Genomic DNA, 27,362 nt, shown 5'->3' on the forward strand with positions numbered 1-27,362 from the left:
TAGCAGTGAACGTGCAGTTGGACTAGGTTTTAAGGATTACGGCCGCATTTTCTTTTTTGGCTTTGGCTTTCCTTAAATTTTGTTTTGTATTTTAAACACAAATGGAAAAGAAGATCTCAACCAGCTGGAATGTTGGGCCAAAACCAATAAGATGAAATGGAACTGGGTTGCATGCAAGATCCTGTATTTCATTTCAGAAATATATTTAAGAACACATGATTGAGGTGAGGAGGGTATACATAGCTGCTAAGCTGACGAAGGGAAGAAAAAAAGGGAACAAAAAGAACCACATTTACTGCAGCCCAGCACCGGGAGAGTGAGGGCTGTAGGTTTGGCATGGCAGGCCAGTACTGTTACTGAAACAACCGCATATATCAAATTCAAGGTTAGGACACACTAACAGAGACACGCCATTCAGGAGCCAGAAACGACAACTGGCTCCTAGTTAGTACTGCTCACGCCCCTTCCAGAACATCTAATCCTGAACCTCAGGTTTAGTGGCACATCTGTAAGAGAGCAATCAGGATGGTCCGAGTTCTTAGGATTAGAGAACTGAGAGATACTGTGCCTAGGTGCATTACTCATATTTTCTTATACAGTATGTAGATACAACCCTGTGAGACAGGTGTCATGGACCACAGCCTTGTCTAACTCAATGAAACGATGGGCCATGCTGTGTAGGGCCACCCAAGACAGACGGGTCATGGTGGAGAGTTCTGACAAAAATTGGCCCACTGGAGAAGGGAATGGCAAACCACATCAGTATTCTTGCCTTGAGAACCCCATGAACAGTATGAAAAGGCAAAAAGATAGGACACTGAAAGATGAACTCCCCAGGTTGGTAGGGGCCCAAAATGCTACTGGAGATCAGTGGAGAAATAACTCCAGAAAGAATGAAGAGATGGAGCCAAAGCAAAAACAACACGCAGTTGTGGATGTGACTGGTGATGGAAGTAAAGCCCAATGCTGTAAAGAACAATATTGCATAGGAATCTGGAATGTCAGGTCCATGAATCAAGGCAAATTGGAACTGGTCAAACAGGAGATGGCAAGAGTGAACTTCAACATTTTAGGAATCAGTGAACTACAATGGACTGGAATGGGTGAACTTAACTCAGATGACCGTTATATCTACTACTGTTGGCAGGAATCCCTTAGAAGAAATGGAGTAGCCATCATAGTCAACAAAAAGAGTCCACAATGCAGTACTTGGATGCAATCTCAAAACGACAGAATGATCTCTGTTCGTTTCCAAGGCAAACCATTCATTATCATTCAATATCACAGTAATCCAAGTGTATGCTCTGACCAGAAATGCTGAAGAAGCCGAAGTTGAACAGTTTTATGAAGACCTACAAGACCTTCTAGAACTAAAACCCCAAAAGATGTCCTTTTCATTATAGGGGACTCATATGCAAAAGTAGGAAGTCAAGAAATACCTGGAGTAACAGGCAAATTTGGTCTTAGAGTACAGAATGATGCAAGGCAAAAGCTAACAGAGTTTTCCCAAGAGAACACACTGGTCATAGCAAATACCCTCTTCCAACTCTACACATGGACATCACCAGGTGGTCAATACCAATTTCAGATTGATTATATTCTTTGCAACCAAAGATGGAGAAGCTCTATACAGTCAGCAAAAACAAGATCAGGAGCTGACTGTGGCTCAGATCATGAACTTTTTATTGCCAAATTCAGACTTAAATTGAAGAAAGTAGGGAAAATCACTAGACCCCCATTCAGGTATGACCTAAATCAAATACCGTACGATTGTGCAGTGGAAATGAGAAGTAGATTCAAGGGATTAGATCTGATAGACAGAGTGCCTGAAGAACTTTGGATGGAGGTTATGACACTGTACAGGAGGCAGAGATCAAGATCATCCCCCCAAAAAAAGAAATGCAAAAAGGCAAAATGGTTGTCTGAGGAGGCCTTACAAATAGCTGAGAAAAGAAGAGAAGCAAAAGGCAAAGGAGCAAAGGAAAGATACACTCATTTGAATGCAGATTTTCAAAGAATAGCAAGGAGAGATGAGAAGGCCTTCCTCAGTGATCAGTGCAAAGTAATAGAGGAAAACAATAGAATGGGAAAGACTAGAGATCTCTTCAAGAAAATTAGAGATACCAAGGGAACATTTCATGCAAAGATGGGCACAATAAGACAGAAATGGTATGGACCTAACAGAAGCAGAAGATATTAAGAAGAGGTGGCAAGAATACACAGAACTATACAAGAAAGATCTTCATGACCCAGATAACCACAATAGTGGGATCACTCATCTAGAGCCAGACATCCTGGAATGTGAAGTCAAGTGGGCCTTAGGAAGCATCACTATGAACAAAGCTAATGGAGGTGATGGAATTCCAGTTGAACTATTTATTTCATATCCTAAAAGATGATGTTGTGAATGTGCCGCACTCAATATGCCAGCAGATATGGAAAACTCAGCAGTGGACATAGGACTTGAAAAGGTCAGTTTTCATTCCAGTCCCAAAGAAAGGCAATGCCAAAGAATGTTCAAACCACTGCACAACTGCACTCATCTCACACGCTAGCAAAGTAACGCCCAAAATTCTCTAAGCCAGGCTTCAACAGTACATGAACTGTGAACTTCCAGATGTTCAAGCTGGATTTAGAAAAGGCAGAGGAACCAAAGATCAAATTGCCAATATCCACTGGATCATCAAAAAAGAAAGTGTTCCAAAAAATATCTACTTCTGCTTTATTGACTATGCCAAGGCTTTTGACTGTGTGAATCACAACAAACTGTGGAAAATTCTTCAAGAGATGGGAATGCCAGACCACCTGACCTGCCTCTTGAGAAATCTGCATGCAGATCAGGAAGCAACAAAACTGGCCATGGAACAACAGACTGGTTCCAATCAGGAAGGGAGTACGTCAAGGCTGTATAGTGTCACCCTGTTTGTTTAACTTATGTGCAGAGTACATCATGTGAAATGTCGGGCTGGATGAAGCACAAGCTGGAATCAAGATTGCCAGGAGAAATATCAATAACCTCAGATAGGCAGATAATACCACCCTTATGGCAGAAAGCAAAGAAGAACTAAAGAGCCTCTTGATGAAAGTGAAAGAGGAGAGTGAAAAACTTGGCTTAAAGCTCAACATTCAGAAAACTAAGATCATGGCATCTGGTCCCTTCACTTCATGGCAAATAGATGGGGAAACAATGGAAACAGTGACAGACTTTATTTTCTTGGGCTCCAAAATCACTGCAGATGGTGACTACAGCCATGAAATTAAAAGACGCTTGCTCCTTAGAAGAAAAACTATGACCAATCTAGACAGCATATTAAAAAGCAGAGACATTACTTTGCCAACAAAGGTCCATCTAGTCAAAGCTATGGTTTTTCCAGTAGTCATGTGTGGATGTGAGAGTTGGACTTTAAAGAAAGCTGAGCACTGAAGAATTGATGCTTTTGAGCTGTGTTGTTGGAGAAGACTCTTGAGAGTCCCTTGGGCTGCAAGGAGATCCAACCAGTCCATCCTAAATGAAATCAGTCCTGAATATTCTTTTGGAAGGACTGATGCTGAAGCTAAAATTCCAATGCTTTGGCCACCTGATGTGAAGAACTGACACATTGGAAAAGACCCTGATATTGGAAAGATTGAAGGCAAGAGGAGAGGGGTCGATGGAGGATGAGATGTTTGGATGGTGCCATGGACTCAGTGGACATGATTTTGAGTAAACTCTGGGAGTTGGTGATGGACAGGGAAGCCTGGCATGCTGCAGCCCATGGGTTGCAAAGAGTCAGACACGACTCAGTGACTGAACTGACTGAACTGAGACAGGTATAATAGTCTCATTTTTAAGATGAGAAAACTAAAGATAAAGGAGATTGAGAACTTTTTCAAGGTCATATACTCATAAGTGCCAGTCAAGATCTGAACACAGGGCTATCCAAATCCAGAGTGTTCACTCTGTTTTTTTTTTTTTTTTTTTAATTCTTTGATTTCTGGGCATCACTTTTATTTTGGCAGTGATTATTACCATGCCTGCATTTTATTCTGGTTTTCTTCTTCTTTTTTAATAAATCTTTTGGCTACACTGCACAGCATGTGGGATCTTAGTTCCCTGACCAGGGATTGAACCCATATCTTCTGCATTGGCAGCACAGAGTCTTAACCACTGGACTGCCAGAGAAATCCCCAGAGTCCTCACTATTTCCTGTGCAACCTTCCCTAGGTGGGAAATGGCAGAATGGAATTCAAGCTCTTTATTAGTCCATGAAGAAACAAGATTGCCCCCTTCAACTCTGCAGAGGGTTATGAGCATTCTGCGTGATTTCAGAAGAGAGAATTTGAGTGGCCTCAGAAGTTTCAGTCAAGTAGATTTTTAGCTCAACATAAAAACTTCTTAGTGATGGCAATAATTGGATGGACTCTTTGGTAGGAAGATGAATTCTGCATGCCTGGAGGAATGGGCATTTACTTTCAGTAAAGAGGAGATGTGGATGGAGGACCTTAACATTCACTTTTGACACTTAGGTTCCATGAGCCTATGAAGCTGCTTGGCAGAAACTGATTCATCCCTTCAATAGAAGTGATGAAAAGATCTGTTGATATGTCTATTTGCAGATATAAAAGTAACAATATGTCCAAGGTAAACAAACACATTTATCCAGAGAAAACTATATACAGAAAATGAAATGAATTCTGCTGGAAATTCTTACAAGTTAAGCTTTCAGTTTGTATAAACAAGAAACCAAATTCTGGAGAGATGTGCAGACTCGGAAATAACCAAAGGAATTAGAATGAGGTACTGATTTTCACTGTTAGGTTGGAAAAATAATTTAAAACACAGTCACATGCATTATATGTATCAAGAATGATAAATTTGCTACTCCTGTTGACCCAGGTAAAATGAACCCAAGAAAATGACAGAAAATATAAAGGGGAAATCTAGGCACACAAAAATCTTCATAGACATTTTATTTATAAACAACCTAAAAATTCAAGGAAGGGCAATGGGCTGGCTAGTGGTAGCGTGGAGGCTGAGGTGGGTGAATAAAGCTGGAAGGTGGACTGTGAGCCTAGTTGCCCAGCACAGGGAAAAGCCCATGAGTACTGAGCACTGTGGGATGAGCACAGGATGTCTGGAGGGCCAAAGGCAGGTTTGAAAGCCAAGGTCACCATGTAAAAGGTCAGAGCAGGTCAGAGACAGGATAGGCACACACACAGGTGAGGCCTGAAGGGGTGTGAGGAGAGGAAAACCAACATTAACACTGGTGGCCATTCATCCACTCTTGTTAGGGTACCTTAATTACATCCTCAGTCCTCCTAACAACCCCCAAACTAGGTACTACTTTCTCTAGTTTACAGATGAAGCCAGCGTTCAGAAAGCTGCAGGAACTCGCCTCAAGTGAGGTTCCAGGTGTTAGAGTTGGGACCTGATCTCAGATGCATTGAACTTCTAAACTCAAGCTCATTCCATCACTGCACTGGACCCAAGTATGCAGAGAGGCCTTCCGTGGACTGGCAGCCCTGTGGGTTGGCCCCACAGCCGGGCAGGTGGCTGACCCAACTGTAGCTTGATGTCCATTCACTGGGTGGATGTCCGAACTGATGCCTATACATTTCATGGAGCAGCAGGGAAATATGTTAAACAGAAAGGGAAGGATATAAACTTGATCATACGCTATGACCATAGGTATGTAAAATACACATTTACGCTCTTGAACGAAGGACTAGAAGAAATACATCACAATGCTTGCATCTGTGCAATTTGGAATGTTTCCCCTATTTTCCCAAAGATTTCTATAAAGTGGTTTTCATTTCTTCATAATTTCCAAAAAAAGTCATAATTTAGAAATGCATCTAAGAAACCCATGGGCACAGAACAGTCACTAATACTGTTATTTACCTCATCTAGAAAGTAAAAATAAGCCACATCTTTCTGTTTGGTTTGGCAACAGAGAACTCATGGCTGGGACTTCTGAAGACAGGATCCAAACCTCATCAATTCAGGCTCTGCCAACTCAGGATTGACTGTTCTGTCCTGCACGCTCACTGGCCTGTCACAGGAGGCAAAAGGAACAATCTAAGTGTAAAAGCAATGGGAAATCATTGACGCCTACACTGAAAGTCACCTTCTGCATCATGTCCACAGCATTTGGTGAGCATGGAAGTGTAACTTTGGACAAAGCTTGTGGGCAGATCCTCAGCTATTTAAGAGGAAATTTATTCTCAGTTTCAAATATTGCCAGGCACTTTAGAAGGCACATGTCTTTTTACTTAGGAAACATTCTTGCTCCTTTATTAAAGCAGGACTTCTAATGAGCCTACTAGACTGGTGTTATTCAAAACTGGCCTGGTGTGTGGTGTGCATATTCAGTCATAACCAACTCTTTGCAACCCCCTGGACTGTAGCCAGCTAAGCTCCTCTGTCCATGGGATTTCCCAGGCAAGAATACTGGAGTGGGTTGCCATTTCCTACCCAGGGAATCTTGCCAACCCAGGGATAGAACCCGTATCTTCTGCATTGGCAGGTGGATTCTTTACCATTGAGCCACGGGGGCAGATATTGGCAGTACTGTTAAAATACATGTTTCCAGCTCTATCCCAGATCTACTGAATCCAGCTCTCTAAACCAAAGCCCAGGAATCTGTATTTTAAGTACCTCAGCAAATTCTTAAGATTGGGCAAGTTTGGGAAATTCCCTGCTACATGAAATGAACTTGAGCTTTGTGTATGTATTTGAATGTAATGAAACTGTAGATCCCCATGAATGGTACTGTCATTTCCCATCTCTCCAAATGGCTTGAATTAATGAGACCAATTTCCATTGATTGGTTACTAATGTTGGGACTCTCCTAAACATGCTCTGAGATTACATGGCTAGATTCTCAGCCCAGACCATAATATTCCACTCAGCTTTCAGTGGCAATCAAAGGGCAGATTTTGCCTAGATCTGGATTCTGACTCAGCTCCACCACTGACAAGTCTGAGACCCTGGCCAAAAAGTTATTTAACCTTTTCTGAGTCTATTTCCTCTTTTGTATGAATATAAGAACAGTGGCCCTGCCTTCATATAAGAGTCACAGTGCATCAGGTGTACAATAGGTGCTCAAAAAGTCTCAGTCTAACTAGGGTATAAAAACACCTGCCCCACCCATCCAGATTTCCCATCAGAAACAGCTCGTAAGACCTTTCTTGTCACATCCATGTCTGATTTTATTCTGCCTTACAAGCTAAGGATCAATAACATCTGCATGGCTCTTTGAGACTCATTTCCCAGATATTAGCCAGCTCCTTTTCCAGATATTACCCAGATTACTTTCCACAACAGTGCTGAGTTAGGAATCATTACCTCCACTTTAGAAGAAATGAGCTCCAGAAGGGTCAAGTGACCTTCTGAAGAGTGGTAAAGTCAAGACGTGAACTCAGACCCCACAGTCTCTCACAACCCTGCTCTGTCTCTGATGTATAAGCTGTACATTACCTAAAGCACTTCCACGTCACAGCATTTTAAACATGTATTTCCATGACTCTTGCCACACTGTCAACCTAAAAGTACCTTTCAGCAGGTATCATATCATATTGGTCTTTGTAGGGAAATGCATGGAGGCTTTCAGTGTTTGTCATGCTTAGGGAGCAAAGGGGATAAGCTCAAATATGATGTATGCTTTTCCCAAGCCTCTCATGCATTCCACATTACTAATGCCCAAGCTGCCCCCGCCATTTAAATGAACACATCTTAATAACAAGAATTTACTGAATTCTATTAAGTGTCACAAACTCTGCTCACTTAATCAATTAACTTATGCTAGACACTTAGAACAGTCCTGGCACATATTAAGTATCTGTTATTGTTGTTATTATTATTTAATTATTCACAGAGCCTGTGTGGTATGCATTATTTTCCTCATTGTACTGGCAAGGACTTTGAGAAGTTAAGTGCATGGTTCAAGATCACATTGCTAGTCTGTGGAGAGCTGGGAAAACACCATAAAAGGAAATTCACACTTATACAACCTATTAGCAAGCATATAATATTTCATGTTAGAATTATTTTATGTACTAAAATAAAACTTCTCATAAAGGTAGCCACATCCACTATTGACCCTAGTGACCCTGAGCCTTTGCTTACAGACCACCAATGACCTAACGGTTTAGTAGATAAAGCATTAGAGAAACCAGACGCCAAAGTTTTCCAACCAATGTCTAAAAGTCAATAACCAGAAATGACTGCCAATATTTATTGAGCAGCACACACACACACACATATATATGTGTGCATGTGTATATATATGTGTGTGTGTATGTGTGTGTGTGTTGCTCAGCTGTGCCCGACTCTTTGCAACCCCATGGATTATATACATTCCACGGAATTCTCCAGGCCAAAATAGTCAAGTGGGTAGCCGTTCGCTTCTCCAGGGGATCCTCCCAACCCAGGGATGGAACTCAGGTTTCCCACATTGCAGGTGGATTCTTTACCGGCTGAGCCACCAGGGAAGCCCGATGCTGACTTCATAGGCACAGGCATTACAGAAAGGAAGTGTCAATCAACAGGAAGATCAAATGTGGTTTGCTTGATTGTGCACCAGGCACTTTAGAGATGCAGGTACTGAATGAGATACAAATTACGCAACTTGAAAGATCACTTGAGATACAAGATAGGATAAATGAAGTGACACCAGGTGATGTTGCCTCCAACTTCCTGAAGGTGACCCTGAACCACATCTAAATTACCATCCCCTCACACTCTTTTACAGATTGACTCAAATTATCAGGGGAGCTGAGTCTCAGATCACATTGAGGGAGAGGTGACTGGACCTAGATCTGTCCTCTGAGGTAAGAGAAAGTAATCTGCTTCAAGACAGCCCTTCAGATCTGCAGACAGAAGTTACATCCATTATGAATTTTCTTTCCTTCAGCCTGAATGTTCTGCCCCTCAAAGGACACTGGTCATGTCCATTGTACACTTAATATCCCTCCTTAAATAAATGAGGATAAAGATTGTCTACAGCAAAGAATTAATGAAGCTTTATTATAGAACAAAATAGAGGAACAAAGATAGAAGTCCTTGAATGGTAAAAATATCAGCTCAAATTCTTGGCCGAGTGATAGGCAACTCAGAGTCACTTCATCCCCTTCCAAAAGGACAGGATTTTCACCATCCCCGGAACAACTCTGGTGCCAGGTTGCTGCCTGAATCTCAGCAAATCCATCTGCGGTCTTTGGAGTGAGAAGTCCAAGTTCAGAACAGGCCGGCTGACCCCAGAACCCTACTGGCTCCTGGCCCGCACACCACCATGCATGGTGGGGTCTGATCTGGACAACACCATCGCCCGCAAATCACACGCCAAGCAAGGAAAACGAGAAGGCTTTATGAAAAATCCAAAGTTTATTGCAAATTGTATTTTGCTTCCCTTCGTTCTTCATTTTTACAGGATTTATTGATATCCATGATTTTTTCACAGATGTACTTGTTGACTTTGGAGAGTCTCTGTGCAATTTCAGTTTCATCCACAGTTTCTTGTGCTATTCTGTCGTACAAACACTCTAGACAGGGAAAAGAAACAAGAAGGCCAAGGATTAATGGTGCATTCAAGTACATATCTTTACGGAAGAGAAAGGAAAATGTGCCTCCTGACATACTTCCAAAGTACCAATTCACATAACTGGCACAGCTGCCTTTTAAAATTTTCAACACAAAATGTACTGAGAAAAAGAGATCTACACTGTAAATTTATACTTTAAAAATAAAGATACAATGCCTATGTGCCCACTCCCCTGGTTAATGGGGTCCCTCTGAAGCTCCCAGACACTCCTCCCCCATCCTACCCTCTCCTTGTCCTCACCAGAGGTAACTGCTCTCCTGAATTTCTTTTTCATGTTAACACATATGCACACATCTTTATGCAGATGGTGACTGCAGCCATGAAATTAAAAGACACTTGCTCCTTGGAAGAAAAGCTATGACAAACTTAGATAGCATATTAAAAAGCAGAGACATTACTTTGCCAACAAAGGTCTGTCTAGTCAAAGCTATGGTTTCTCCAGTAGTCATGTATGGATGTGAGAGTTGGACTATAAAGAAAGCTGAACACAGAAGAATTGATGCTTTTGAACTGTAGTGTTGGAGAAGACTCTTGAGAGTCCCTTGAACTGCAAGGAGATCAAACAAGTCCATCCTAAAGGAAATCAGTCCTGAATATTCACTGGAAGGACTGATGCTGAAGCTGAAACTCCAATACTTTGGCCCCCAGATGCGAAGAACTGATTCATTGAAAAAGACACTGATGCTGGGAAAGATTGAAGTCAGGAGGAGAAGGGGACGACAGAGGATGAGATGGTTGGACGGCATCACCGACTTGATGGACATGAGTTTGAGTAAGCTCTGGGAGTTGGTGATGGACAGGGAAGCCTGGTGTGCTGCAGTCCATGGGGTCACAGAGTCGGACATGACTGAGTGACTGACACATCTTTAAATAACGTATCATCTACTCTTCCCGTTTTGAACGTTTTACAAGTGTCTCCCTACTCTGTATATCCATCTGACTTTCTTTTTTTCCACTCAGTGTTGAGAGCTACCCATGCTGAAGTGTGAGTGCAGCTGCAGGTCATTTCTTTTCACTGATGAGTAGTGTTCTATTGTCCGACTAATCCACCACTGACTGACCCACTTTACTGTCAGTGAATACTTGGATTGTTTGCTGTGTTCTGCAATTACAGGCACTTAGGCTGTGTGTCCTGGGGCAGACGGACAGGAAATGCCCAGTACGGGCCTTGGCTGGACCTGCCCACTGTTACAGTGTATGCATACTGAATTCTGAAGGCTTCCTGGTGGCTCAGCGGCTCAGCTGGTAAAGAATCAACCTGCTGACGCAAGAGACGTGGGTTCCATCCCTGGACTGGGAAGTCCCCCTGGACTAGGAAATGGCAACCCACTTCAGTATTCTTGCTGGGAAAATTCTATGAATAGAGGAGCCTGGTGGACTACAGCCCATGGGGTCACAAAGTCGGACATGACTGAGTGTGCACAGACACACACACACAGCCCATGTCACCCCATGGGCTGTAGCCCACCAGGTTCCTCTGTTCATAGAATTTTCCCGGCAAGAATACTGGAGTGGGTTGCCACTGAACCACCAGGAAGCCCTCAAAGTTCAGTATGCATACATCTTAACTGATCGTTAAGGTTTCGGCCACCTGGTGGGTGTGAAGTGGTACCTCAGGAAGGTGATCACTAATGAGGCTGAGGACGGCCACTTGCACTGACTCGGCCATTTGCCGAGATGAGGCAGAGAGTGAGCCCCAGACGGGACCTGACTGGAACCTGATGGTGGCCTACTTCCTAGCCCGGGGACCTGAGGCAAATCATTGCCCTAGATTCCTCACCTACTCAACAAGGATAAGAAACCACATGTGATCTTTTTTAAGGCTGCCATGAAGGATGTGATACAAACATTTTGCAATTTGCAAGATTTTGTCACACTGTAAGGAACACTATACCTGTATGGGGTTGTCCTAGTTATTTTATGTATATGCCGTTGTTTGCTCCCAGGGCCTAGCACAGTGCTTGGCACGGGGGCAAGAGGAAGTAAATGCCTGTTAAATGAATAAATGGGGGCATGAATGTTTTTCTAAGGAAACCCGAGGGGACATGATAATTCTGCACATAAGGGGACTACGGCTGTGCGTGGGAATGAACCACTGGGTATGTAGTCCTGAGCAAGATTTTTAACTTTGTTGTACCTGATCCTCCTTGTCTATAAAACAGGAATGGCAACCCAGTCTCGAGGAACTGCTATGCAGGATGAGCAAAGTCTTCCCTGGAGGAGGAGATGGCAACCCACTCCAGTATTCTTGCTTAGAAAATTCCATGGACAGAGGAGCCTGGTGGGCTACAGTCCACGGGGTTACAAAGAGTCAGACAGGCCTGGGCACACACGCATGCACACACACAAAGTCTTGTCTACCAGGCCAGTGCACAGCAGGCAATCCAGTCAGTGGTGCAGAGTGTCAACACCAGCAGAAACCACGGAGACTAACTTGTGCTAACTCCTCCACCCACGTGAGACAAGACCGAAGCCTGGAGAGCAGGTAAGTGTGGGCATGATCCCCCGCGGTCTCTGCACTGAGCCCTTCCCTGGGGACACAGCCAGCCTGCCTCCTGCTGCCACTCAGGCTGCGGGTGTGTGTGCTACAGGCCTTCTTTCTCTGAAGCACGTCTCCTCCCTATGGAGAAGGGTTTAGAAGCTTTCAGCTGACCTTCACTGCTTCCTGACCAACGTGCACTTTGTCTCGTGCTGGCCCTTCCACGGGGACTGAGACGAGAAGGCAGGTAGCCTTGTCTCACCAGTCCTACCTCTGCTGACTCCATTTCCCGCCCTGCTCCAGGCTGGCCCACAAATCAGTCTTTGCTCATCTCCTCCCCAATTACCTTGGCCTCATCCTTCACCTGACTAAACCCTGCTCATTCTTCTAGATTCATTCATCTTGGAATCTCCCAGGTTGAGCCAGAGACCCCACTCTGCCTGCATTCTTGGTGCTCCCTGACACATCTGGCTTGTTCCCTATCAAATCCCTGACCGCAGTCTAATAAAATTGTGACCACACTGTCTCTCCTACAGACTAGAACCCCCTGGGGGTGCCCTCTCCAGCCCTGGGCCAGGGTAAGGCAGACAATTGCAGTGATGTTGCTGGAACCTGAACCAAATGAGGGGTGTGTCCTGCGCAGAGGACTGTCTCTAAGTTCAGGGGCTCGAATCTGGCTCTAAACCTAGTTGCTGGGCCACCTTGAGTGGGAAACTCTCTGGGTCTCAGTCTCACGGTCTGAAAGCAGGTCAAATCCGATCATCTAAGGAGATTCTTCCAGCTCCAGGGCTCTAGTTCTCTGGAAGGTAACAGGGTAGGTGAAGAGGAAAAGGAGAGAGGAGGGAGCAGGGGAGTGGGTGTGCTGGCCCCGAGAGGCCCCTGCATGAGTCAGAGAAGAGGCAGATGGAGGAAGGTTTTCAGCGGCCTCCACAGAATACCAATCACTCTCGTTTCCTGGGGGTAAGAGCACTGAATGGCCCCCGAGGTTGATTAAAAGGCTTTCATTAGGCTCCAGATATTAATCACCTGCAGTTGCCGGGAATGTCTCCCTCTGCGAGGGAGCATTTGAGATTATTGCTTAATTAACAAAGTGTATAACAGCGTTAATGTGTCCTATTAAAAAAGTTATAAAAATTAACCAGAACTCAATGTTGTGGCTCATTTGAAAACTCAGACAGTCTGCAAAAGGTCACTTGACCTTAATAAGGGTTTAACTGTCATTCTGGAGCCTGTCATTACAGTGAGACACCCCTCCAGCCCTCCTGCTCTCACCTTTCTAAAGTGATGTCCGTGTTCACCCCATTCCCCGGCTACCTGGTGAAGAGCGACTTTCAAACCAAAGAGAAGAAAAAATCCTCACCAACCCTGTGAGCACCAAGGCTTTTGTCATTTTGACATGTCCAATGTGCGTAAATGCGGTAAAGTCTTACAGAACAAACAATCTCAGTCCAGAAGACAGCCTGCATGGGAAGAACCAGTCAAAGGCAACCTTAAATAATTAGGCTAAAAACGGTGCGTGCATGCTGCGATGGGAGACAGACTTTAAGCCTGCTGGGCTGTAGCTAAAACAACAACAACAACAACCAACAAACTGAACTGTACATCTGTAAGACAAGAAACCCCTGGAGACCCAGGGAAGCCTGAAAGCGCACTTCAGCTCAGCTCTGGTCGAACCAGATGTATGGCCTTGGGTAAGTCAATTTCCCTCTTATTCCCTGGTATGGCAAGTATTATGGGCTCTAAAGGGTTATTTGACCAGGTACCTAGGAGGCAAAGATACAGACAGAAGAGGACAGAGGCAGGCACAGGGTGCCCTAGGACTCACAACAGAAGTGTCCCCTACCCTGAGAGGTCAGGGAAGGCCTCCTGCAGGAAGGTTCTCCTAAGCACCCTTGGGCAGTGAGTAACAGCTGGCTGGGCAAAGCAGCACAGGGGTTAGGTGGGCAGTCTGACCTATGCTTCTGGTGCCAGACATAGCATCTGCAAATTCCCTAACGTGAGAGAGGACAAGGCTTGTTGGAACACAGAGGCTCATTATAGTAAGACCTTAACAGTTCAAGGGAATATGCTAAAAAAAATAAGCTGGAGCTCCAGGCCAGGGGCCAGATTATGAAGGTGCTTTTATGACACGTTAAAAAGCTTCCTAGGTGACTCTGCCGCTGCTGCTAAGTTGCTTCAGTCATGTCCGACTCTGTGCGACCCCATAGACAGCAGCCCACCAGGCTCCCCCGTCCCTGGGATTCTCCAGGCAAGAACACTGGAGTGGGTTGCCATTTCCTTCTCCAATGCATGAAAGTGAAAAGTGAAAGTGAAGTCGCTCAGTCGTGTCGGACTCTTCACGACCCCATGGACTACAGCCCACCAGCCTCCTCCACCCATGGGATTCTCCAAGCAAGAGTTCCTGGATTGGGAAGACGCCCTGAGTAGGAAATGGCAACTTGCTCCAGTATTGTTGCCTAGAAAATTCCATGGACAGAAGAGCCTGGTGGGCTACAGTCCATGGAGTCTCAAAGACTGAGCATATATAAGAAGTTTACCCTTTAATAATGGGCACCAGGTGTCAGGGTGGTGGTAACAGGATCATACTTGGTTTTAGAATGATCACTCTGATTAAATATAAAGCAGCTGGGGTAAGGCAGGGGAGAAAAGAAAGCGGCAATGGGTATGGAGAGAAGTAGATGGTTTAAAAGGTATTTAGGGGCAGAACTGATGGGGAGTGAGCTGAACAAGGACTGCGGAATGAGGCATCCCTGGGTTCCTGGCAGGTGGTGGTGTGTCCTTCATCATGACTGTGAACACACAGGGCAGAGGCTCTGGGGTGAAGGAAGAGGCGAGCAGTGAGGGGTGTAGATGTGCAGATGTCATGTGGACATCTGGGAGGAGGTGACCAGTGGCACCCAAATGCATGGATCAGGAACCTCAAAGTGTAAACTGAGGTCAAATATATATTTGCCATCAGTCACTGATTCAACAAATATTATTAAGCACTTACAACATACTGGCCCTGAGCAAGTTCTCATAAAGCTCATATTCTCATGGGGGTGGGGAAGAAAGACAGTCATCAAGCAAATAAATAAATAAGAAATGCACTGCAGACTTTAGGGAGGGTGATGTGTTAAAAGAGTGATGGCAAGGCTACTTCATCAGCTTGGACAGTTGGAAGTCAAGGACGTGGACTCGGAAGTCAAGGCCTCTCTGAATGACATGGAGGCAGAGTGTGCAGATCAGAGGAAGTGGGGACAGGAATGAACTGGGAGAGGGCCTCAGCGGTTAGAGAGCAGTGGGAACTGGGAGGTGTGGTGTGAGACGAGGCCGGAGGGGTCACCGGAGGCGGATCATCAGGCAGCAGCCAAGATGATGAGTGTGGATTTCAACTCTGGACCGTGTGCACGCCAGGGGCAATGGGAACCAAGGGGAGTGAGAGCAGCAGAGGGCAGCTTTGTAGAGGGAGAGGGAGGAGGCTGGAGACGGAGGAGAGGGCAGGGGGAGAGGAGCCCACAATGGGGACGAGAAGCCACAGGCAGGAGGAGACTTGAGGGGGCAGGATGGGTTTCTCAGTAAAGGAAGAGCGGTCACACAGGCTGGGGAGGAGGTGGAGTCCTGCCTGCCTGGAGTGAAGAGGAGCCGGAGGAAAGCTTGGCAAGGACAGATTAAGCAGAGGGCTGGAGCGGAAGCCAGACGAGACGGCAGGGGCATTGCTAGTGCACATGGGCAGTGAGTGTCGACAACTCTTTCAGGAAACCTGGATGTGAAAAGGAAGACATGGCAGCAGCTGGGTGATGTAGGTGGCCCCTTGGGAGTGTTTCGCTTGCTTCCATAAGAAATGAGTGATCAAAGCATATTTAAGCTGGGAAGGAACCAACTGAGTGGAAGGAATAACGTACTCAGGAAGGTAGGTGGGCTGAAATTTAGAAAGAGAGAATGACCAGTCCCAAATAAGACAAGGAAACTCTTCTTTTGGACATGAGGCATAAAACTGGGCGGGGGTTGGGGGGGTGGGGGGCGGTCCAGGTAAGTTTGTAGATATGGTGGATCGAAGCTGTGGGATTTATTTTTCTTTTCTCTGTGAAGGAGGAGACAAGGCCATCTTTTGAAAAAAGAGATGTGGACTTGCACGGGAAAAGTAGAGAAGCTTTAAAGAGGGTTTGGAAAATTGAGGAGTGGATGAGTGAGGGAAACTTGGAGGGCGTGGCCTGTGGGGCTGAAGACAGTAAGTCTGTAATGGCCTCAAGCCATACGGCTAAGGTGTTTTCTTCTAGATTGTCCCTTAGTAATGGGGACCAAACCAGATACAAAGAACATCATGTGAATGGGGTCCAAAGCACATACAAAATGTCTCTGGGTCCACTGGGCTGCCGGGGCAAGGGCTACGATCCGCCCTTACAGGTGGATACATCAAGCGCCTACCTCATGTGAGTGCTGCACGGGGCTTGCGGAAACAAGAGTAAACAGAACTGGGGACAGCTCAGAGTTAGGGCAAGGCAGGGCTGGGGCTCAACCTCAAGCTTATTGACATTCCTTTCCAATTTCCGCTTTCCATCGCCTCTCACTGGGAGCAGGCGGGAGGGGCCTGAAAGTTGACAAGCACTGAACGATCGTGAACTTCAATGATATGACCGTCACGAAGTCATGCCAGCCCTACAGTGCAGCTCAGCAAGGAAGGGAAACTTGTTTTCACAACTCAGGAGTAACAATGACCAAACTATCAGCCAAGCAGCCCTCTTAACCATCTGAGAGGTAAGTTTTCAGCTGAGGGCACTGGACTTGGGGGGAAAGTGGTTCACAAGAAACCGTGTGAAGAGTCGATCAGGGGACGGCTTGCAGGTCTCAGTGTGGCGTTTTTTCAGCCCTCCCTGACTGAGCTCACAGTGTGTCAGGCCCTGTATGAGGCACGGAGGACGGGGAGGTGAGTTTGACACGGTCACACTAACGTCTGAAGCAGACACGTGGCAGATGATTTTATACCATGGCGTGACAGCGACAGTCGGTCACTGGGAGGCACCAGGGACCTGCTGAGTCACATTCCAACAAGTGTAACAGAATCAGAGGTCGGCCACCCCTTGGGGAGGCAGGGCTGTGTCCCCAGGAAGGACTCTTTCTCAGGATGACCTCCTAAATTAGGCTCCATCATTTCAGACAGTGGGCAGACTACAGGTTACCTCTGCTTGTCTAAAAATAAGTGTCTGCCTAAATCAATTAACCATGAATCAGCCATCCAGGGAGGCAGCTGAGCTTCAGAACAAACCCCAGATCAGAGTCAGCCAGGTGGGTTTCAATCCAGGCTCTGAAACTTCATAGCCACGACTTCCAGTTGGTCACCTAATCTCTCTGTGTCTTGAGATCTGGACCTCCAAAATATATCCTACAATTGTCCATTTTTCTCTGTCTCCACTGCTCTGACCTCAGTCTATGGCACCACTGCATCAGCCTCTTGACTGGCTCCCATTCAGTCCCTCCCACTGAAGACTCCATATCATCTTTCTCCTGCAAGAAGAGTAAGTCAAGCTACTCATCGTGGCCTTCATGGCCCAAGACCATCCCTTGCCCACCACCCTGGCCTCAGTCTCCCTGCACTCATGACTCTGCAGCTGGCTGGGGCTTCTTCACCCCTTGAGCATGTTGGCCTTTGAACCTGTTATTTATTCTGCCTCTTTCACGCCCCCTCAGAATCACATAGGACTGCCTCTTCCACATCCAGTTCCCAGCTCGAAACCACCTCTTTGAACAGGTCTTCTCCACCCACCCCAGCTAACACAGCTACTGTCTCACTCAGATATACATCACAGCCTTTCATCAATACCTGAAATTATCTGATTTGTTTGTGGACATATTTGTGCCTGCTCCACAATCTGGTACAAGGCCTATTCTAAATGCACACACTGACTGGTTGAGTCTTACTTTCTTCATCAAAACCTGGCAGCTGGACACTTAGAGACTAGTGGGTAGGAGCACAGCTTCTGAAGTCAGCCCTCCTGGCTAGGACTCCTGGCTCTAGTCCTAAAACTGTGTGATGTGGGTAAGTCACTTAACATCTATGTGTCCAGTTTCCACATCAAAAACAGGGATAATATTAGCAGTCAACAGAAGGGAGAGTTATGTGTTATGAAGATTAAATGAGTTAATATGGACCTGAAATATCCTGCTGCTGCTGCTGCTAAGTAGCTTTAGTTGTGTCCGACTCTGTGCGACCCCATAGACGGCAGCCCACCAGGCTCCGCCTGTCCCTGGGATTCTCCAGGCAAGAACACTGGAGTGGGTTGCCATTTCCTTCTCCAATGCATGAAAGTGAAAAGTGAAAGTGAAATCGGCCAGTCGTATCTGACTCTTAGCGACCCCATGGACTGCAGCCTACCAGGCTCCTCCATCCATGGGATTTTCCAGGCAAGAGTACTGGAGTGGGGTGCCATTGCCTTCACCTGAAATATCCTAAGTGCTCAGAATAATTAACGATTATTATATTCTCTCTGCTCCCGTGTACTTTCCTGTCTCTGTAATTTGCATTACCTGTACCGTAACTAGCTTTTCTGTGTTCACCTTCGGCATGAGACTCTGAGCTCCTTGCAGATGGAGACTGTGTCTTAGCCCTTTCTAAGTCCTCCATACACAGTAGAGTCTGGTAAAGAATAAGAGCTTAGTAAACAGATGGAGAATAGGTGGGAGAGATAGAAGAGAGAAAGAAGGAAGAGGAAAGAAAGAGGAGAAAGGAAGGCAGGAGGGAAGGAAAATGAGAGTCCAGGTTAGAGCCCTACCTTTCGGGAAACAGGCAAAGAGACAGGGAGTCTCTCCAAACCCTCCCAAACCCCAGAAAAGAAGCTCAGTCTAGCAATCGTTGGCTGGTCTTCATCTCACTAAGTGCTCCAGGCACGAGGCTAGGACCCCCAGGAGCTGGTGTCTGAGCCTTGACCTTCACTTGCTCTACAGAGCAGCCTCCTTTCCCAATCCCACACCTCTGTCCCAAGTACCTCTCTTTAAACATCTGCGTCCCCAGATCTGGTGGACCCTTCAAGGCCTGCTTCAGTGACCCACTTCGCAGGGACCCTCCCTGATTTTCCAGCTAGGGGTCTCCTGGCCTCCTGAGAACCCCCTTCTGTGCCTCTCGCATGTGAGCTCCTTGAACCGCACGTGTGTCTACAGCTCATCTGCCTTGTTAATGTGAGCTTGCCCAGGACCAGGTCCGTATCTGCTCCTGTGTTCCTGTGCCCAGGCCAGGGCCTGGCACGGGGAGGCTTCAGCAGGTGTGTTGAACTGAAACGTGCCCCGTGCATTCCTGCCAGGGTTGAGGGCAGGATCTCAGTCACTGCATCTCCAGTGCAGGACTCACCTCTGACGATGCTTAGTTTGTGAGGCGAGAGGGGTGGCTTAGGGACTGCATCTTTCTTTTTTTTTGTGGCAACTCCTGTGACGCTTCTGTTCTTCAGAACATCTGTTCCCCAAATCATGACTGCCAAGTTCTTCGTGTACTTGGAATCTCCTTGGGTGACTTGCAGCTGGTGCCATTTCTCCTCATCAACCCAAATCCCGCTTCCCAGATGGACCTGAAAGGGATAAGAACGCAAGCGAGCACCTGTTTAGTCGGACAGGATGGCAGCGGGAAGCTTTTCCTGTCCTTTAAAAGACAGTGCTGCACAACTACAAGAGATCTGCTCCATAAATACTAACTACCTTTCTTTCAGGGAAATAAAAATACGCATTTACTGAACACCCGTAATGCGCCAGGCCTTATGCTAGTGCTTTATATTTACTCTCTCAGATCTTCACAGCAACCCTGGAAGGAAGGTGCTGGGACTCTATTTTCATTTCAGGTAGAAAAGCCAGGTTGGGAGAGGTGCAGCCACTTTTGAAAAGTCACTCAACTATGAAGTTGCAGAGTGCATTTATGTTGTCCGGGTGGGGCTCTCTAGGTGACTCCAGGGTACAGCCGGGTGTGGCAGCCACAGCCGCTGGAGTGGGGAGGGAAACTGCCCAGGTCCTGCCACTAGCGGAGTGTGTATGCATGTTCTTTCTGTCTCTGGCTTCAGCTTCGGGGAGCTGAGCAGGGAGAGTTAGATTTCAGCTAAGTTCTTTCTGGCTCAGAAAACCTATGATTTTAACAAATTAAACACAACCACTGTGTCCCTGGTCTGATTCTGATGGCACACAGAACAAAACACAACCTTCTGCTCCTTATAAGGGAAGCGCTCAAAGTTTCAGAGTAGAGTCCATAAACGCAGATGTCCCAGAATAATCTAGCAAGGAGCTTTGAGATTTCCTTTTCCTTTCTGGCTCTTTTAACAACTTAAAAACCATTTGCTGATGTTAATCATTTAAAAATGAAGTTCTGACTTTGACCTTGCCATTCATGCTGTGTTTCTACCGAGTCCACGGAGGGTGGATGTGGCCTCTGTGGGGACAGTGGGAGAGGCAGCCACTGATGAGTTAAATTTCCTGAGAGGACTGGAAAGTCCCTGCCAAGGTCCTTGTCTTCAGAGACTGTCAGTCGTGGACCTTGCATGGTCAGGAGATATCCTGGGAGAGTCCTGGTCTGAGAGACACCCCGACTGACGGCAGACTGGCAGGACTCAGGATTCAGAGATATCTGAAGAGCTCTCTGCTGAAGATCGACTTGGAAAGCACAGTGAGCATGCACAGATGGGCAGACAGGTCAACCAGCAACGCTTCTTCCTTCACCAATTACTGGCATTTTCAGACCATGAACAAGAAAAAACAGAGCAACACAGCCCACCCACGAATGTCAGTAGGTAAACAATCTAACATTGCCACATCCACTTCACTTCCTTTTGCTCAAATGATCATTCAGACCTCTGCAGGCACCATATCAGATAACCAGATCCACCTGGCCTCCCTGTGCTGCAAACCTCGTGCTGCAACTCTGCTCACACAGCTTAGGAAGATAAGCAGCCCTTGAGTGGGATGTGGTGGCCTGGGGCCACTGGGCAACATCCACCCAAGGTCGAGTCTGGCCTTCTCTCTGCAGCCTGAACTGCAGGTGGGCAGTCTGTGTTCCAGATCAGGCCTGCTGGCGACTAGCTCCCTCCTGCTCCCTGTGGGACCCCAAGTCACCTCCCTGGATGACTCTGTGGCTACCCATGCAAGCGCCCTGAGATAGGAGAAAACAAGGGATGTGAATTAGATTAAACACTGAAAGAGAAACCCTTGGAGATGGAGGGCAACTTCCATTTTCCAAAGGTCTTTGCTCTTTTCTACTCAAGCCTTGTTTTCCTACAACCTTTCAATTTGTTGTTCTTTAAAGAGAGGTGGTAGTCATCTTGGTCAATGTTCTTCTACAAGAGAAAGGGGACACTAATATTTCTTTGAGTACCCATTATGAACTAGGTATTCCACTCTTAGTTATAAACATAATGACCTTAAGGGATGGAAATAAGTAGAAATATTTACAGACAGGGACAGAGATTCAGAAGGACTAATTAATTTTCCTAAGACATACTATTAGAAAATTTTGGAATCAAGGTTCAACTCTAAACCTGTATGACCCTGCAGCCCACACTCTCGTGGCCTCCTGCTGCCGCCAGTGTCATGGTGGTGCTGACGTGGTGGAAACACAGCAGATTTATGTTCATCTGGCTTTCCTCCTGGGCCTCCCTCTGCACCTGCCTGGCCACTTTGCTGGCCAGCACCCACTGTGGGTCACACTGCAGTCAGGGAAACCTGGAGAAAAGCCACTGGCTGGCCTTCCTGTCCCCAGTCCCTGCCCTGACCAACCCACGCTGTAAACACTGCCAGATCAATTCCCTAAAACACAGCTTTCCTTCTTTGACTAGATGACTTCCGCAGTCTTTCAACTGTGTTTTTATGTTAACCTTCTGGAATCTTGAACGGCCCCCTGTTTTCTGTCACATCAAATGCAACATCCTCAGTTGGTTTTAAAGGTCCTCTAGAATCCTGTTTCCATTCAACCTATTAAGCATAGCATGTCTACCACTCAACGATGTCCCTAAACTCACTCATTTCCTCCTACGTCCAGTGTCTGGTGACAGAAAAAGGACAGGCTCTAGAGTCTCTTCTCTGTGTGAATCCGAGCCCTTCTACCCACCAGCTGGATATCTTGGGCTAGTCACTCTACCTCTCTGAGCCTTTCTTTCCTCAGCTGTACTTGAGGCAGATCACCACCTGAATAAAGAGCTATTCTGAAGATAAATGAGATAACATGCCGACAGTATCAGGAGGGTAGCGCAAACCTGAAACTGTTACTTCTGCTGCCTTCTTTCCCCTATCTATGTCTCTGTTCATGCCTCTCCCCCACCCAGGGATGAGAGCCTTCCCTTACATCTCCTTAGCCTGATAAGCTTTTAAACCCCAGCCCCCAATGAAAGAAAACCTCCTTCACTACTCTTGGGCTAAGTTCTATCCACTCTGAATTTCTAACTTACTAAGAGCCCTCACTACCTTCGCAGTCCATCTCCACGGGGAGAGGTCCAGGCTTTGCCTCTTTCGTCCCCTACAAGGTGGCCCAGACTAGTCTGAACACAAAGCTGTAAGAAACTGATGCACATATTTAATATGTCTTAATGGCACTGGCTTTCAGTTCAGATGAGCTGCTGTTCCTTGAAAAAGAAAATATTTTCTGAATGCACTCGAGTACAAGGCCAGCTACGCAGCACAAAAGGAAACAGCCCTGGGTGAGACGGGTCACAGGGACAAGCTGGGCATTTGGGACAAGGGTTCCTGAGGTCAACAGAGCTCAGGGGCACCTGGAGCAATGCCCCGCTTTCAAGGATGCAGCAGAACAGACTGGCAAGAGCACCAGCCTCAGAGCCAGGTGACCTGGCTTCTAGTCCTTGCCTGCCTCTGCTCTGGTGTACAGCTGTAGACGAGCCCCTCTTCTGGATGCATTTCCCCATCCACCCCGTGTATAAATTACATTATTTAAACTTTGATGGTCTTTGAAGCTTTACGATTCAATGAGGTTTTTTTTTTTTTAATTTTATTTTATTTTTAAACTTTACAATATTGTATTAGTTTTGCCAAATATCTTAAGACAAAGAAAAGAGATGCACTTGAGCCAAATCGGAAAGTAACTTTTATGGCAAACCCTTACTCACATAAACCACAGTTCACTATTGGACCGAAATGTTAGCCTTAACGCTTTCAAGGGAGGTTATTAAAAACATGGCATCTGGTAGGATGGGACTTGATCAAAGAATGCCTTTGTGAAATGTTTCAGATGACAAAACTAGTTTCCTACTAGGAAACGGATCTCATTCCCATGCTCTGCGCATCACAGAGATCGAAGCAGAAAGAAGGAAGGGTCTGAAACGACAGCAGAGCCAAGAATAATAATGACTGCTTCTGGGATGCGGGGGATTGCTGTTCCAAGCAAGCTGCTGTGCGTTTCCAGGGTGTCTGCTTCCTTCCCCTCCCTTCATCAATTCCTTTGACTATGAATTGGTGGAAACAAAAGCCAGTTAGTTTTATAGCAACATATTGGCCATAATCAATGATAAAACAAACTCGGCACTTTCAAGACAGGTTGTGCAGCTTGAGTATGAAAAAATCAAATGACATTTGAGAGACACATTTCCTGGCAGGAAAATGATCCTTTCGAAAGAGACCCTCATAATGCCCAGAAACTGTCCACCAGTCTTTAAAGCAGGAGAGAAAGAGATTTCTCTTAGAAGCTACTTTAAGAAAAAGTCTGTAGTCATTTCACTATGTGATTGTGCCTGAAAAGAAATCAACGGAGACAGAAAAGTCTTTTCTTCATCTCTAACTGCTGAAGGTTCACCAGAGTTAGATACACAGTTTAAGTCGTTTTTAATGACTATGGAGAGCATTAATTTGATCCTACCTGGCACAGCTAGAGATGCTGAGGCCCAGAGAAGGGAAGCCCCCACTCAAAGTCACACAGGTAGGGCAAAGAGTTAAGCTTACACTTGGGCTCCAGGCTGCCTACTTCCACTCTGTCATGCCACCTCTTCCCTGCAAAGCAGATTCTTAAAGCCTGTAGGCTACAGCAAGGCAGGGAAGAACAGGCCTATGGTTTGACCCATCAGTTCTGCCTCTGCAGGGGAGGAAGTGCTCTGAGGGAGTTGCGGGCACATGGATAGAAAGAGGAGGGCAGCATATCCAAGGGAGCCCTGAAGACCAACAAGTTTCATTTCCTTGGCTTGGCAATGCTTGCTTTGGCTCAGCCTGGCCAGCTGCAGGGATGTATCTGGAGAAACCCAAATAAAACAACCTTTCCTTTCTCATCAACCCACTGGGGAACGATACTGGATAAACAGAGACCTTTTGAAGCATAAGGCAAGAAAAACAGACTGACACAGATGAGTCTCTGGGGAGAAGGAGAGGTGATGTCTATAATGCATGCCATGGTGGCAAAGACTATTATAGTAAAACTGAATATGACCAGTGCCTAGACAGAGAGCCAGTATATTTCCTCCAAGATGAATTCATTTGGATGTAGGAAGAATATTAGAAGTCTTCTCCTTGCCCTGCTGCTATGTCATATATGTGACTTTAAGACTTCCAAAGGCTATTCCGTTACTTTTCACCCTGCACTAATAGAACTACTAATAGTGCTTAAGTTTTCTTTCTTAACTTTTTTTCAAGAGTCTTACAAAAAAAAATCTGAGGAGTTGTATGTGGCCCTAGGACTGTGGGCTAACCAAGCTGAATGTACAACTTGAAACCAGCTTAGGGGTAAGGAGCATGTCCCATTCACCTCTGTATCCCTGGCATTGAGGGTTAGGGTAGGACTTACAACACATAGGTACTTTGCAAACAATGAATGAATGACTATTCAGTCACAGCCATATCTGTAAATCAGATATCTCATCTCGAGATCACCTTATACATTTTATGCATCTGGTTTCATCAGATTATCATTTTAAATTATCTTTCTCACTAATAAGCTATTTTTAAATGTCAGTTTAGTTTTACAGTTGCTTTGGCCCAATATTTACCATAAAAAAAAAGAAGAGAAAAAGTCCTAGTAAAGCTCCCCTGATTACAGCACATGGATTCTGGAAGCAGTCACAGAGCTAGGCCTGCAGGCCAAGCAGTTGCTGTATCTCGGGAGCTCCCACCATACCCTCCTCCTTCGCACTGACTAACCAACACTTGTCGGGAACGGAGAGTGAGCTTGAAACACTACCTTGCCATTGTCTAGGATATACTTGTCCATGACAGGTGCAGGAGCGGGGTAATAGGACGACGTATTTGCTTCCTCACTGAAAGTGCTCCGTAACTCCGGCTCGGGCTCGAGACATTCTGACTTTACTTTTTCCAAGTCAATGGCGGGACCTAGGCAGTTAAGAAAAGAGATCTGTCTAGAACTCCAAGGAAAATCAAAGGCAAATATTTTAACTAGGCATCTGTCAGCACATGGTGGCACACACAAACTATGCTTATTGCTGGCTTATTTTGGTCCGTTGGACTACACTTAAACCCCAGCTTGGAAATAAGAGGAGGTATGAGCATCACAGGGGAAAAGCTGGCAGACAAGAGTGGACTAGATTCTAATTAAACATGAATGAGAAGCAGTCTTCTAGGGTGTCACTGTCTGAATGAAAATGCGAGGGATTCAACTTCCTGCAGGGGAAAGAGGTCCTTTTAAGACTAGGGTGGAGACAGGGTAGCAATGACTGCAGTATGCAAACTGTGTATTTGCCAAAACCCCATCCCTGCAGCCTACGTGAAGTAGGCCGCAGCAGAGGATAGGAAAGCACGGGGAGAAATGCAAAGGCCTCCCCCCACCGCCCAAGACCTAGTATCTAGACAAGCGCATTTCAACCAAGAAATTAAAGTACAATACAGATTAAGCCCCTGATTGCCTGAACCGGCAGCTATCCTGATTTTTATTTTAATGCAATCAACACAAATTATGTACAGTTAAAACAGTAAAAGGCAGGAGATAAATGGTGGTGGTTTCTAAGGAGGACTTTTTTTTCCTCCATTAGCTTTTTAAAATGATGGACTATTTTTCAAATCACCTGTTGTGTCTTGATTACCAAAGGGCAGTAAAACAGGGTAAGGCTGGATAACTTGATTAACTTTTATAGGCGAGCAAATCCAAAGGCCAACGGAGAGTTTTGGCATCCTGCAAATTCTCCCTATGCAAGTATTTCAGGAGTTAACTGGGATCAGAAATTTAGCTACTGCCAAAGCCAGTCCCCAAGACTGTGCAAGTAGCTTAAGTCACCAGTGAGTTTCATGGTCCAGCCTTCCCTTATTCTTACCATGTGGGCCGTTTGGTACGGAGCTGTTTGTGTGCCAAAGCCCTCACCAACAACCTGGCTGCAATTTACTGTGCTAAACTGCCATACCCTTGGCTTTGCCTGGTGGTGAGGAAGGTATTGTGATTTTGTTACAAAAATTCCTCACAATAGGGCTTCCTAGACTGATAAAACCATTTCTGAGTTGCTGGTAGCTGCAAGACAGATCTCTGAAGTCTCCAACAATGTAGGTGCACGTGTGTGTGCTCAGCACATGAGTGCGTGCTCAGTCACTTCAGTCTTGTCTGACTCTGTGCGACCCTGTGGACCCTAGAATCCACTAGACTCCTCTGTCCATGGGGTTTTCCCAGCAAGAATACTGGAGTGGGTTGCCATGCCCTCCTCTAGGGGACCTTCCTGACCCAGGGATCAAACCCACGTCTCTGGTCTCCTGCGTTGGCAGGCGAGTTCTTTACCACTAGTGGCACCTGAGCGGCTCAACGAAGTGTGAAGGCACAAAGCTGAATGCAGCGAAGCTGGGGAGTGGCGCAGAGCTCACTGAAAAGCAGGGCTCATGGTGGGAGACCGAGTCTAGGTCTTACTCCTAGTTTGGATAGATTTTAATTGTGTGGCCACAGGCGAGTGAACTGTGGATGCACAAGCTGTCAGAATGAGGGACTGACAGCATCGTCACCATTCTAGGAGCATCTCCCAGTTCTGTGTGACCTACTCAAGAGCTGGGCCTAAAGCTTTCTCTTCTTTGCCCCCAGCCCCTGGCATGAGGAGGTGTTCTCTGACTGTTTGCTAAATGAACAAAAGAATGGCAAGAATGAATGAATAACTCTAAAGTTTCAGAAGCAGATGCCATAGTTTCTCCTCTCTTTGTATGAGATCTCGGTTGTGTTTCTGAGATATAAGCAAACTCAGGTGGAGCATTTGATCTTTTCTTAGGTCAGGGAAGAAGCAATTACTTTGGCTTTCCCCAAAGGGCATGGCTAAGTTGGCACCTGAGGTCTCTTCCTGCTCTGACATTCAGCAGCAAGATAAAGGAATGGAGCCATGCAGCCAATGGAGCACAGGTCATCTTAGGAAAAGATAGTGTAACTCCTCTAAAGCCTCCTTTTCCTT

The 27,362-nt window shown here is 46.0% G+C and overlaps 1 protein-coding gene and 1 long non-coding RNA gene across 19 annotated transcripts in view; one reads left to right on the forward strand and one right to left on the reverse strand.

Annotated features, from left to right (window-relative positions):
- Positions 1-27,362, reverse strand: part of LOC147375312 (BEN domain-containing protein 5) — a 1,469,512-nt gene that overhangs the window by 206,337 nt on the left and 1,235,813 nt on the right. For 7 of the 15 annotated variants that reach the window (XM_086387413.1, XM_086387347.1, XM_086387343.1 and 4 more), the window contains 3 exons: positions 25,175-25,323; positions 19,382-19,595; positions 9,346-9,522 (listed from right to left, as the gene is read on the reverse strand). The exons of 7 other annotated variants lie outside the window; for them this stretch is intronic. In XM_086387413.1, the coding sequence (XP_086243539.1) occupies positions 9,365-9,522; positions 19,382-19,595; positions 25,175-25,323 (521 nt within the window). In that variant the 3' untranslated portion in view covers positions 9,346-9,364. Of the gene's footprint in view, positions 1-9,345; positions 9,523-19,381; positions 19,596-25,174; positions 25,324-27,362 lie in introns of those variants that run through there. One more of the 15 variants, XM_086387444.1, reaches the window with a different exon arrangement.
- The window catches only part of LOC147375313 (uncharacterized), a 36,311-nt gene continuing 22,350 nt past the window's right edge, over positions 13,402-27,362 (forward strand). For 3 of the 4 annotated variants that reach the window (XR_015158858.1, XR_015158860.1, XR_015158861.1), the window contains exons 1-3: positions 13,402-13,751; positions 15,798-15,952; positions 16,620-16,797. This is a non-coding gene — a long non-coding RNA (uncharacterized LOC147375313). The remainder of the gene's footprint in view (positions 13,752-15,797; positions 15,953-16,619; positions 16,798-27,362) is intronic. The other variant, XR_015158859.1, reaches the window with a different exon arrangement.

The sequence above is a fragment of the Bos grunniens genome, chromosome 3, assembly GCF_055505025.1.
Source record: "Bos grunniens cultivar Pamir isolate PY7600 chromosome 3, Bosgru_T2T1.0, whole genome shotgun sequence".
NCBI lineage: Eukaryota > Metazoa > Chordata > Mammalia > Artiodactyla > Bovidae > Bos > Bos grunniens.